At 47.6% G+C, this 13,339-nt stretch overlaps 1 protein-coding gene and 1 long non-coding RNA gene across 3 annotated transcripts; one reads left to right on the top strand and one right to left on the bottom strand.

Moving 5' to 3' along the window:
- Positions 1–509: 509 nt before the first annotated feature.
- Positions 510–11,748, top strand: GPATCH3 (G-patch domain containing 3). Of its 2 annotated transcripts, XM_053268828.1 has the most exons (7): positions 528–1,955; positions 2,517–2,950; positions 4,591–4,774; positions 5,846–5,905; positions 7,676–7,797; positions 9,782–9,909; positions 11,343–11,748. In XM_053268828.1, exons 1-7 carry the CDS (start codon positions 1,607–1,609, stop codon positions 11,554–11,556), a joined length of 1,491 nt encoding a protein of 496 aa, XP_053124803.1. In that variant the 5' UTR covers positions 528–1,606; the 3' UTR covers positions 11,557–11,748. The 2 variants fall into 2 exon arrangements, with proteins under 2 accessions (XP_053124804.1, XP_053124803.1); XM_053268829.1 differs by lacking the exon at positions 9,782–9,909 and having other exon boundaries at positions 510–1,955.
- LOC128333372 (uncharacterized) lies at positions 7,614–8,964 on the bottom strand. Its single transcript, XR_008310926.1, has 2 exons — positions 8,791–8,964; positions 7,614–7,864 (listed from the first exon to the last, which is right to left on the bottom strand). It is a non-coding gene; the product is annotated as an uncharacterized LOC128333372 (long non-coding RNA).
- Positions 11,749–13,339: the final 1,591 nt, after the last annotated feature.

Genomic DNA, 13,339 nt, shown 5'->3' with positions numbered 1-13,339 from the left:
AGTGTCTGGGTCATGCTGATCACTCATAATGTTGATAATGCCTGGGGCAGTTGCATTCATGTCAATTGAGGGACAGATCCAGGGGCGTAGCCACCATTGTGCCAACGGGTTCAAAGAACCTGGGCCGCCAATGAAAAGGGCCGCCAAAGCCCCGTGGCTTGGGCTCCCGAGGAGCCTAGATCGAACTCCCCACTCCCATGGCCGGGCTGCCATGAGCCCGTGCGAACTCTCCATCAGTTATTTCAGGCAGCGCCGGCTGCCCGATAGGACTTTCCCCCTTTTTTCTCCCTCTCTGGAGGAAAAGATAGGGAAAACGTCCTATCGGGCAGCCGGTGCTGCCTGAAATGACGAGCTGAGAGCTCACTCGGGCTCTCGGCAGCCCGGGCCATGCCCACTTTGTGCAAAGGGGCATGGCCCGGGATGCCAAGAGCCTGAGCGAGCTTTCAGCTCATCATTTCAGGCAGCAAGTTTGCTCAGGCTCTCGGTAGCCCGGGCAGGAGGGGGGAGTTTGCTTTGGGCTCCTGTGGAGCACCCCTGTGTGCATGATGTGATGTGAAGGGGGCCGCCGAGCTAGGCAGGCTGGACAGATCCACATGCACAAAAGAAGGCACTGATGGGATCCAGAACGAACAGGGCAATCCCTGTGAGGAGCAGTGCTCTGTGTGGGTAACATAGCTCCCCCTGCCTGTAAGTTGCTCCCTGTATTGATTGATTGAGTGCCAACGTCAGTGTTGACTCTTTGCGACCACATAGCTAGATTCTCTCCAGGATTATCTGTCTTCAACTTGGCCTTTCAGGTCTCTCAGTGGTGCATTCATTGCTGTCGTAATCGAGTCCATCCACCTTACTGCTGGTCATCCTCTTCTTCTCTTTCCTTCAACTTTCCCCAGAATTATCTCTGTGTTGACTTACTAGGAAACAAAGCATTTCAAATTTATTTTATTTATTCGATTTCTATGCCGCCCTCCCAAAAATGGCTCAGGGAATAACAAATAAATAAGATGGATCCCTGTCCCCAGAGGGCTCACAATCTAAAAAGAAACATAAGACACCAGCAACAGCCACTGGAGGGATGCTGTGCTGGGGCTGGATAGGGCCAGTTGCTCTCCCCCTGCCAAATAAAGAGAATCACTGCGTTAAAAGGTGCCTCTTTGCCAAGTTAGCTGTACAACCCAAATGAGCCCACTACCCCTTCTCAAAATGTGGAGGATGGGACTGGCGGTGATAGACACACTCACAACGCCTGTGTCAAGCTCAACTCGCAGTATCCGCACAGCTATCATTAATTGAGCACGTGGGTTCAAAGAACCCGGGGCCCCAGCTCCACCCCTTCCGGAAGCGCCCATAACAACTGCGATGCCGCCGCTGGAGAAGCTTTCGGCCGCAAGGTGGCGCATTTCTTCCATCAATATCGCAACGCGGGCATTCGGCCGACCAACTAGGTCGTCGCCGTTCCCATTCAGGCATAGCTCTAGGAGCTTGTCAACTCTATGATGAGGTCTTCGAAACGCGGAGCTCCTCACGCGTGACGATATCGACCTGCGTCCACGATGTAGCTGCTGGCTGCGTGACGTAAGCTCACGTGACTTATCCCAGCAGTCGCAAGATGGCGGCGTCCACATCTGGTTCTTCCTCACTCCAGCCTGGCGGGCGATATTGCCTGGTGAGCTGCATTCCGAGGCAGCTTCGCTCCGCCGATCTCCGTTCCTATTTCAGCCAGTTCGTCGAGGACAGTGGCTTCCTCTGCTTTCATTACCGGCACCGCCCCGAGCGTGGAGAAGGGCCGGACGTACCCTCGCATCCAAGCTCGACCTGCTGCTGCCTGGTGGAGGTGCGCTCGGGGTGGTCCCCCCGTTTCGTCCGTATGTATTCGGGCAAGTGCTGGATCGACTCTCGGGGAGAGACGCTGCCCGGCCGGTGCCTTATCCGAAGGGTTCGAGTTTCCCCAGACACAGGTATTAGGTGGAAGGCAGGCTGGCTTTGGGAACAGTCGCTGTGATTGCCTTGTTTACATTCGAGCTTTGTATAGCAGTGTCACCTGCTGTATCTGATGCTGAGGGTAATATATCTTGTGTGTTAAGATGTTCTAGTCTAAACCTTTCTCCCTCTCTCAGAACACTAGAACCAGGGTCATCCTATGAAATTAATTGCCAGGAAATTTAGGATGAACAAAAAGTAGTACTTTTTCACACAATGCATAATTAAATGGTAGAATTCTCTGCCACAGGTTGGTGTGATGGCCACCAGCTACAGTGACTTTAAAAAGGGTGTAGACAAATTTATGGAGGACAGGTGTTGGACCTGATGTTTAAAAAAACCTGGCTTGACATTTTAAAAGACATCCAGGAACGGTAAAATTAACTTACTTAGCAATATGCTGTTGCTTTAGGGGTTTTTTTAGTGCAACACCTTAATCATTACTTAGTGAGCAAGCTGTTCATTTGCCCTGTCATGCTGAATAATAAAATAGTTTTATTAGGTTTTTCATAGCCATCAAATTCATAATTTTCTCATAGGTGTTGACACATTTCCTTATAAAACCAAAAAGGAGCTCCAGAAGAAAGCCTCCCATGAAATCTTCACCCAGAATGATTTCAAGCAGCTGCCTGAACTGAACCCTCCTGTCTTCATGCCCTATGGGAATGTGGGAACTCCTCTGAGAGTTTTCCTGGATCTCATCAGAGCCTGCCGGATGCCTGCCCGTGCTATCAAGAAGCTTCAGTTGCAGTTCCCCACAACTGGCTCCTCTCGGAGATATGGAAATGTACCATTTACATATGAGGAAACTGAGACTGTTGTAGAAGAAGAGCGAGTTTACACAGCTACAGGAGAGGAGATAACAAGAGAGCACCAGCCAAGAGTGCAGGTGGTTTATCAAGATAATGACAAGGAAGAGGGAGACAGGGAAGATTCAGAGAAGGACCTGGCAGAAGAATATCATATGAGTGATGTAAGTAGTTTCTTCTAATTATGGGATGGGAAGGTGTTGCTATTTTAGATACCCTACAGGAGTACTTCAGCATTCACAGGGGGTCTGTTTTCTGCTACTACCGCAGATACTGGATCATTGAGGCTGTGGAAATCTGGGGGTTAGTTTCCCGGAGGTCAGAGTAATGTCCAAAAAATGGGTTAAATGGCCCTATAAACATGGTGGGAAGTGGCCTTCCATGCTCCGCAGGTCCCCAGCAGTGCCCCCCAAGAGTAAAACAATTGGCTGGAAATTGTGGGGGTTTGGGCTTTAAAAAAAAAAGAGTCATAAAATGGCTCCCGATCTCTGCTGAACTCAAAATTGTGGCCAGAAATGACCTCTTAATGTGTGTTTAACCCTTTTTTGCCGTCCCACCCCTCACCCTCCCCGCATATACCAAGTTCGTGTATCCATCACTTAACTGCAGATACGTGAAACCACGAGTGCCAGACCCAGGATTAAAGGTCCTTTCTCTTAAAGAGGGAAGAAAAGCTTCTTCCAGTCCTTGCTTTTCCTAGATTGTAACTTTGGATATTTTATGAATCTGACGTTCAGAGACCATCCTAATAGAGCTAAGCGACTCTCTAGCTAGGCTGAACTTCGAATGTAAGTTTTCCAGGATCACTTTCTAGCAATTGCACAAAGTGATGTTGGTAGTTAGAGAATGGGAGCCAGCATGGTAAGGTGGTCTGAGTATTGAACTCGGGTCTCCCGGGTTCTAGTTCAAATCCCCATTCAGCCATGAAACTCACTGCGGGACTCTGGGCCAGTCACGTATCTCTCAGCCTAACTCACCTCACAGGGTGGTTGTGAGAATGAACATAGGAAGCTGCCTTGTACTGCGTCAGACCATTGGTCCATCTAGCTCAGTACTGTCTACCCAGCAGCTTCTCCAAGGTTGCAGGCAGGAGTCTCTCTCAGCCCTATTTTGGAGATGCTTGCTGCCAGGAAGGGAACTTGCATGCATGTGAGGAGAGCTAGTCTTGTGGTAGGAAGCATGAATTGTTCCCTTCTCTAAGCAGGGTCCACCCTGGTTGCATTTGAATGGGAGACTACATGTGAGCACTGTAAGAGATTCCCCTTAGGAGATGGGGCCTCTCTGGGAAGAGCACCTGCTTGTTTACATGCATGCGGAAGGTTCCAGGTTCCCTCCCTGGCATTTCCAAGATAGACCTGGGAGACACTCCTGCCTGCAACTTTGGAGAAGCTGCTGACAGTCTGGGTAGACAATTCTAGGCTAGATGGACCAAAGGTCTGACTCGGTATATGGCAGCTTCCTATGTTCTCCCTATGTTCCAGGTGCTCTCCCCAGAGTGGCCCCATCCCCTAAGGGGGATATCTTACAGGGCTCACACATGTATTCTCCCATTCAAATGCAAACCTGCTTAGCAAAGAGGACAACTCCTGCTTGCCACCACATGACCAGCATAGCCACGTAAACTGCTCTGGGATCCTTGGAGGAAGAGCAGGATGTAAAAGTAAAAATCAAATAAACTTGCACTGGGTCTCTAACTGGGAAGTTGGATGTACAGTAAAAGTGTGAGGAGTGAGAAGGAAGTTGACCGGGCCAAACCCTTTGCTGTGTCACTCATTTGTCCCCTTCGCCCCGCTTTCTATTGCAGGAAGATGATGATGATAGATGTGAGGAGTGGGAGCGACATGAGGCTTTGCACGAGGACATCACCAGTCAGGAGCGCACAAAGGAACGCCTGTATGAAGAGGAGATCGAGTTGAAGTGGGAGAAAGGAGGCTCTGGTCTGGTCTTCTATACAGATGCACAGTATTGGCACGAAGAAGAAGAAGGAGGTAACCTTGCACTTGGTTCTGCCACAAAACTAAACATCATGGTATATTTTTTCCCCACGCCAAGACCTTGCCTTCGTTCAGTCTTCGTGACGTCTTGGCCCTTTGCCCAGCCAGTCAACTTGCAGGGAACTGCATTAACGGAATACTTAGGAATGTAGGAAGCTGCTTATATACCAAAGTCAGGCCATTGGTCCGTCTAGCTCAGTATTATCTACCCTGACTGGCAGTGGCTCTCCAAGGTTGCAGGCAGGAGTCTCTCCCAGCCCTACTGGAGATGTCATGAAGTGAACCTGGGTTCTTCTGCATGCAAACATGCAGATGCTCTTCCCAGAGTGGCCCCATCCCCTAAGGGTTATATCTTAAAGCTCTCACCTGTAGTCACCCATCCAAATGCAAATCAAGGCAGACCCTGCTTAGCAAAGGGGACAGTTCATGCACCTTGAAGGAGGAGTGCTGCAGAGCTATTGTGGAACAAAAGCATCGCACCAGATCCATCCCATGTTCTGGCATGTCACACTAGCTCAGTTCTTCCTTCTCAATGTCTTCTAATGCCACCGGACTACTTGCTTTGGGCGGTGACCAGGGGAAAACAGTAATCAAACAGAGGATAATGGACATTGAGTGCCAGGCCAACCTAGACAGGGCTCCAACCTTCCTGTTGGAGTATCCTTCAGATACTCTGCCTCCCCTGTCACAGTTGGAAATCCCAAACCACAGAAGGGCCTTGCCCGTTGTCATGCCCTCCCCTCTGCTGTATTAGAAGGCAAATACAGAAAGATTCCAACAGCAGAGAGGCTTTGTCCCTGTGACACTGGGGAGGTGGACCCCACAGAGCACATACTCCTCCTCTGCCCCTTTTATATAGAGACAGTTGGGCCAAGCCTATGCTTCCGCTACTCCTCAAGTACCCTGGTCACCTAAGCCGAGCCCAACCTGGATGCTGAATTCTGCAGCCAATGTCGGCAAACTTGTCCAGTGCTGGGAATGGGTACGACACAGTCTTGAAGCAACGTTGGCTCTGGTGAGTTGACAACCTGTGAACACCTGTCCCTTTTGCTTTGCTTTTGGCAGATTTTGATGAACAGACGGCAGACGATTGGGACGTGGACATGAGCATCTACTACGACAAAGGTACCTGAGCTCTGAGCTAGTAGTTTATGATGCAATTCCGTTAAAGGAGCCACCCTGGCACTGGGCAAAGTGCAGCACTCTGCCGTGAGCATGGTCATCTCTGCAAGGTGCCCTGGGGACTGTGCAGAGTATTCTGTTCAGCCAAATCTTCACACAGGCCGAACACTGGCCTAGGGTGGTCATCTTGGTTTTTCAAAACCATAAGCAGCAAACTACCCACCAAACGGTTTTCCCCTCTCTCCTGCGTAATTTGGGCCCAATGTAGCAGATGGCATCTTCCCCATTTGTTGTGTGATCCCTAAAGCAAAGGGTGCTCCTTATGCCTCTGATGTGCCATGGTATTGTTTAAACAGTAGTGCCCAACCAGTGGTGCAACTCCCATCATCCCCAGCCACAATAAATTGTTGCTGGGGATGATGGGAGTTGTAGTTCAAGAACATCTGACGGATCCCAGGTTGGGAAACACTGGTTTAAAGCATTTATGCCTCTCCATTACTCAATGGCAGAAAAAAAGGGGGGGGGGAATGCACGACAAATAGAGAAAATAAGATGAAGAACACCGTGCAGAAATAGATATTCAAAGGTCACTTAAATTACTGCTAGTGGTGACAACACTACTGATACTTGAAAAATGGCCAAAGCTCTGTATAATAAAGAAAGGAGGCAAAACGTATGTATCCATACGACTGGTTCCAGATGCTATATATTGCTGTAAATGTATCAGTCAAAAGTCTAAAAGACTAGAAAAGATACCATTGATATAACCAATAATCCTATACATGCATAAAGCTGAATATTTAGACTTCAATAGTAGATAAATGACTATATCCAACATAAGTATACATATGGGCAATTGCATAAATATGCTACAAATGATATATATGAGTCCATATGAGATTGAATAAATGTTCCAACATTGATGGAAATTCCAGATGAACGATGTTGTGTATATATAGTTGTAAATGTCTAAACATACATGGAGGAAAATATAGCATCACCCACAGGAGGAGTGGAGCTTGTTGCAAAGCTAAGTTGTAAATCCTGAGTCCTGTGAAAAGTTCCTACAAAAGAGGAGCAAAAGCTTCTTCCAAAGCTGAATCTTATGAGGAAATCTTCAAAGTTGAATCCTTACAGAAAACTCTTATGGGCTAACCCGGGATTTTCCAGCCCATTTCGGGTATTCCTTCATCAGAAAGCCCAGTTATTCAAACTTCCTCCCATCTGGAACCAGTCGTATGGATACATACATTTTGCCTCCTTTCTTTATTATACAGAGCTTTGGCCATTTTTCAAGTATCAGTAGTGTTGTCACCACTAGCAGTAATTTAAGTGACCTTTGAATATCTATTTCTGCACGGTGTTCTTCATCTTATTTTCTCCATTACTCAAGGCTGCAAATGTATCAGTGACTGGAATAAAACAGAAGCAGCTACAAAAAGTAAAAGCCAAATCAGGCATGCTTATGTTAAGATGTGGCTTGGGACTTCTCTGCTTTGGAGACTCTCTGAAGCCCAAGATTGAGTAATGAGCACACACAGCTGTCTGTTAATGAGACTATTGCTCTACTTTGCCCAATGCTATTGGCTCTGACAAGGAGAAGTTCTCTAGGAGAAGGGGTCTTTTCCAACCCTTCTGCCAGTCATCCTGTTAACCTGAGATGCCAGGGACCTTCTACATGCATGTGCTCTATCACCAAGCCATGGACTACTTCCTGCGTTCTGCTTTTATTTCTTGGGGCAGTAAAATTTATCAGATTTCCATTCATTCTAGATGGAGGTGATAAGGATGCTCGAGATTTGGTCCAGATGCGGTTTGAACAGAGACTCCGAGAAGGCTTGGAAGATGGGTCCGTTCTGGGGCAACAGATTGGGAACTTTGAAAAATATACCAAGGTAAGAATAGAAGTTGGGGTGCATTTGATGCATGTAATAAAAGAGAAAACAGCAGACTTTGAAGAACCTAAAAAATAAAAAAAAATTGAGCCTAGTTTGATTTTTCAAGGTCACCATTAAAAGGGCTTGGAGATCTGAGTTGAATATATGTTGTATATTTGGCTGCCGCATTGTTTGGTACCCCCCCCCCCCATCTATCTACTTGTTTGTAAGTTTATGAACTGCCAGCACATGAATCTCAAGACAGTGTGCAACAATTTAAAAACAATAAAATGAAAATCAATAAAAATAATTAAAACTCTTGTTTAAAAAATGTTCTAACAAAAGGCATGAGAAAACAGGTACATCTTAAGCAATTTTTTGAAGGCAGCCAGCAATGGAAAAATTCTTGGATTGATAGGGAGTGCCTTCAAAAGTCCTGGGGCAGCCACAGAGAAGGCTCAGTACCGCGTCAACACCAAAACAGCTGTAACCGAAATTAGGAACATAGGAAGCTGCCATATAGTGAGTCAGACCACAGCTCCATCTCACTCAGTATTGTCTACACAGACTGGCAGCGGCTTCTCCAAGGTTGCAGGCAGGAGTCTCTCTCAGCCCTATCTTGAAGATGCTGAACTTCCCAGAGCGGCTCCATCCTCTATGTGCTCACACATCAAGCCTCCCTTTCATATGCAACCAGGGTGGACCCTGCTTAGCTAAGGGGACAAGTCATGCTTGCTACCACAAGACCAATTCCAACCAGCCTTGATTGTGTTCTGATGTCACACTATGTTTCTTGGACAAAGAATGTAATGCTTCTTCCCATTCTGAAATACATAGTTGGTTCACTTGCAGCATGGCTGCACAACTTTGGCTCTCCATCTGTTGGACTATAACTCCCATCATCCCCAGCCATAGTGGCCAATAGGAATGATGGCAAGGGTGCCTGGCCAGTAAGGGTATGTGCCTCCCCAACAAAAATAAACACAGGATCCAGCAGAATATTGGACTTACCATCAGCCAGAAAACTCTCTCAAGCAAAGAGCTTTCTCCAGCCCCTCTTCCACATGCCTGTAATTTTCTGGCTGGAACAGCTGCAAATCAAGCTGCTCCAGATTCTGATCCCTAGTGGGCGGCTCCTGGCATTGCCCACTCAAGGAAGTAAAAAATGGGTTGAAAATACAGCCCTTGAAGCCCAAAGGAACTGTGTTTTTTCCACCCATTTTTACTGCCTTTTTGAGGCAGGGGTAGGCTGCGCCCCCTAGCAATCAGACTGGCTGAAGCAGGTTGATGAGCAGGCTATTCCAGCCAGTAAGAGCAAAACAGGAAGTTGGAGGAGGGGCTGGAGGAAACTCTCTGCTTGGGAGAGTTCACAGGCTGTTGTAAGCCTGATCTTCCTGTGTTTGTGTGTTTTTGTTTGGGGGCAGGGAGGGGCGAGACAAAAGAGGAGGCGGAGGGTTGGATGGCAAGAGACAGAGGAGAGGCTTGGTGAGAGAGGGGGAAGGGAGAAGGGGGACTTGGAGAGAAGGAGAAATGAGGTATGGCAAGGGTTGGAGTGTGTGTGTTTGTGTGTGTGTGTGTGAGACAGACAAACTTGGTGGGGAGGGGCTTGGTGAAAGATGGTGGGGTTGGTAGGTGTAGTGTGGAGGGGCATGGCAAGGCTTGGTGAGAGAAAGAAGTCTTCAGTTGGCTCTACCTCTCACTATCCTTGGCTCTGTCCATCACCTGCTCTGCCTAGCGCCCCCCCCCCAAGTCTCAGGAGCCACCAGCCGCCCCTGGATGATGGGATTGTAGTCCAACAGCTGCTGGAAGGCCCAAGTTGTGCAGCCCTGACTTACAGCAAGGGTTCTCAAACGTGAGTCCCCAGATGATGGGACCTTCAGCTCCCATCATCCATAGTCTTCAGCCACTGAGGCTGGGGATGATGGAAGCTGTACTCCAACATCATCTCAGGACCCAAGGTTGAGAACCTTGACATATTTTTTTTCCTCCCTCTTTCTCCCAGGGTATTGGCAGAAAAGTAATGGAGAAGCAGGGCTGGACTGAAGGCCTTGGTCTGGGAAGCAGCAATTCCGGGATGGCTGAAGCCTTGGACAATGAGGGCCAGAATCCAAAATGCAAGAGGGGGTTGGGGTAAGTAATGAGTGAACATTGAAAGTCCATGTAAGCAAAGAGTTTAGCCTCTCCCTCTAAGGACACTGCAAGAGGGGACTGTAGCTCAGTGGTAGAGGATCTGCTTCTATCATTCCCTGCTAGGATCTCCAGGTAGGGCTGGGAGAGACTCTTACCCCAAACCCTGAAGAGCTGCTGCCAGTCAGTGTAGACAATACTGAGCTAGATGGACCAGTGGTCTGACTCGGTATATGGCAGCTTCCTATGTTCCTAAGAGTGTTGTAAAACCAAATTATAACCTTCACAAGCAGCGTCTACCCATATCTTTTGAACAGGCTTGTCCTCCCAAGTGTCAGCCCTGGCTTGCACAAGGTGTTTGGGAAATGTGTTCATATTAAAGGTTGCCTGTAAATTAAGTGGATGCAATGATTACTTGAAGTCCAACCTAGCTGCTACAACACCTTCAATTCCATGCTCCCTGTGAAATGGGATCACTCCAAATATATGCAGATATAGTCATTTTTGTGTGTGGATCTGTATCCAGTAATTGAGAGTTTGCAGAATTTGGAGTCCTCTTAACAACGAGTGGTGTTGAAGGTTATTAAGTGAAATATATTGTGGACACGTTAATAGCTAGAGGAGCAGGTAACAACCTAAGACTCATCACCTCCCCTCCAAAAAAGTGTAATTGGAGTTTTTGACGGACATTGCATCCACATTTTTAAATACACTTTCACAACCCTATGGACGAAATACATCTTTAAAACTCTCCAGGTTCTGGGTTAGAGAACTCCTTTCTCTAAAGAAATTTGTGGAATTTCTTAGCTCTGTTCAAATATAACATTGTCCAGGTGTCTGTACACATGTACAAATATCTGTGGGGATGCCTGTATATATGTTAACTTCATAAGTGAATGAACACTCAAATGCAGGGTACAGATAGAAACTGTACCACTGTATATGCATTGAAGTCAATGCATGTCAAGCCTTCCGTGCATATACTGTACACAGATTATGTCAGACCTGTACCCGGGGGAACTGGGGGGGTCTGCTCCTGCCCCTTAATTTTTGTGTACCTGCACAGATCTTAACAATTTTTAAAAAATAATTGAATATTGCTTGAAATTAAGGCTGACAGGGGTCACATAAGCTAACCCCCCCACACACACACACATATTTTTGGCTCTCCCCCCGCGCAACCCCCCCTATTTAGGTTAGCTACGAGCCCGGATTGTGTATGTGTTCAGCATATAATGTGTGCATAGGTTTTTTCTGTAGGATATTGGAATGATAGCCCTGTGCACCTATTCATTGTCCTGCACAGTTTTGGCCCTCCAGCTGGTTTTGGACTACAGATCCCAGCCTCCCCAACCACAGTGGTCAGGGATGATGGGAGTTGTAGTACTTCATTCTACCTTCAAGTGACTTTGCTGTCTGTCCTTTTTTTTTTCCAGGTACCATGGAGAGAAGCTCCAGACTTTTGCCAAGCCCAAGAGACCTCGCAGGGATGCCCATGGCCTGATCTCCACCATCTACGATGACCCTCACCCTGTGGACACGGAGAACCGGCTGCTCCGGCGCCAGCTGCCAATCGGCATGAAGTATCGGCAAGACATGGCATTTGTCCATGCTGCACACAGAGTTCACCGGAGCTCTGATCTCCCATGAGGGGTGTAGAGGTCTGCCAGCCAGCCGGATAAGAGAGACTTTGGAACTAGGCTTGTTTTTGCAGCAGCAGCCTTTTGTATTATTTATTGGTTCAATCTTTTGACTTTTTATTAGCAGAAAATGGGTTACTGCCTCCAAATTAAGGCAGAAATATTTTAATTACCTGTATTAAATGTCGAGACAGATGTTTCATTAATGTAAGTTGGAATCTTTATTACAGTCATCGACCAGATTAAAAAATACCACAATAGATCAGGGTTTCTTAACTTTGGGCTCCCAGATGTTGTTGGATTACAACTCCCATCATCCTCAGCCACAAAGGTCATGTCTGGGGATGATGGGAGTTGTAGTCCAACAACATCTGGGGGCCCAAGGTTAAGAAACCCTGCAATAGATAATTAAGGTAAGTTGAATGGTGATTCTGGAGCTACCCTTGGATTAGCACAACTTCTGAGTTCACAGACCTGCCCTGTAACAGGTCAGCATCAAACCTGGTGTAGATATCATGGACCTTATCAAGAGGAACATCTGCCATAATCTCTTGCTGCTTGCAAAGGAGCAAGAGATTTCAAGCATGAACTTGGCAAGGAAAGCCGTGCTGGTATATGAGGAGAAAACTGCAACAGAAATTGTGCTATAATGAGAACAAATCCTACACCTGCAAAAAGGAGATCAGTGAGATTCCTGAATGCACGCTTAAAAATGAAAATAGAAGAACATAGGGAGCTGCTTATACTGAGTTAGATCATGTCTACACTGACTGGCAGCAGCTTTCCAAAGTTCCAGGTAGGAGTCTTCCCCAGCTGTACCTGGAGATGTCAAGTATAGCTGGTCTTGTGGTAGCAAGCATGACTTGTCCCCTTAGCTAAGCAGGGTCTGCCCTGGTTGCATATGAATGGGAGACTAGAAGTGTGAGGACTGTAAGATATTCCTCTTAGGGAATGGGGCCACTTTAGGAAGAGCATCTAGGTTCCAAGTTCCTTCCCTGGCAGCATCTCCAAGATAGGGCTGAGAGATTCCTGCCTGTAACCTTAGAGAAGCCGCTGCCAGTCTGTGAAGGAAATACTGAGCTAGATGGACCAAGGGTCTGACTCAGTATATGACAGCTTCCTATGTTCCTATGTCAGGGATTGAACCTGCAACCTTCTGCATGCACCGCAGATCCTCTACCACTGAGCTACAAGCCGACCTCCGAAACAAGAAGCTGCTTTGTACTAAGTGAGACCATTGGTCTATCTAGCTAAGTATTCTTGTCTACACTGACAGGAAGCAGCTTCTCAGAGGTTCCAGGTGAGGAATTCCCTCTTATAAGTACAGGGATGGAGGATCCTGTCTCCTGCGGAGGGGGGGGGGCTGTGAGAGAGGTAGTGAAAGGGTCTGCTTACCACCCAGCATGCTGCCCACACCACCCTTACCAACCGGGGCAGCCCATAGCTGAAGCACACACGTTCCTCCTTTACCAAGCCACCTGCTTGGTGGCGGCTCGGTTCTGGCTCCCACACATGCAGATGCCATTTGTGTGGCTATGCAAATGCGCTGATGCCGGAACCAAGACATCGCGGAGTGGATGGCTTGGTAAAGGAGGGAGGAGTGTGCGCCCTTTAGCTATGGGCCGTACCGTCTGCCAGAGAGGAGCGGTGGTGTGGGCAGCATGCTTGGCAGTAAGCAGACCCTTTTACTACCTCTTGCTGCCCCTCCCCATCCATCAGTTCGGCCCCAAACCAGGCTTAGGAACATAGGAAACTGCCATATATATGAGAGCCAGCGTGGTGTAGTGGTTAGA

This window comes from Hemicordylus capensis, chromosome 7 (genome assembly GCF_027244095.1).
Source record: "Hemicordylus capensis ecotype Gifberg chromosome 7, rHemCap1.1.pri, whole genome shotgun sequence".
In the NCBI taxonomy this organism is placed as follows: Eukaryota; Metazoa; Chordata; class Lepidosauria; order Squamata; family Cordylidae; genus Hemicordylus; species Hemicordylus capensis.
Note: the sequence above shows the minus strand (reverse complement) of the source record. Positions and strands in the feature narration are given on the sequence as shown.

What these genes read in the sequence shown, in the direction of transcription:
- GPATCH3 (XM_053268828.1), top strand. Translation starts at nt 1,607, where the DNA reads ATGGCGGCGTCCACATCTGGTTCTTCCTCACTCCAGCCTGGCGGGCGA. An exon ending in GAGCATCTACTACGACAAAG is followed by an intron (nt 5,906 to 7,675) that starts GTACCTGAGCTC and finishes CATTCATTCTAG; the next exon opens with ATGGAGGTGATAAGGATGCT. An exon ending in ACTTTGAAAAATATACCAAG is followed by an intron (nt 7,798 to 9,781) that starts GTAAGAATAGAA and finishes TCTTTCTCCCAG; the next exon opens with GGTATTGGCAGAAAAGTAAT.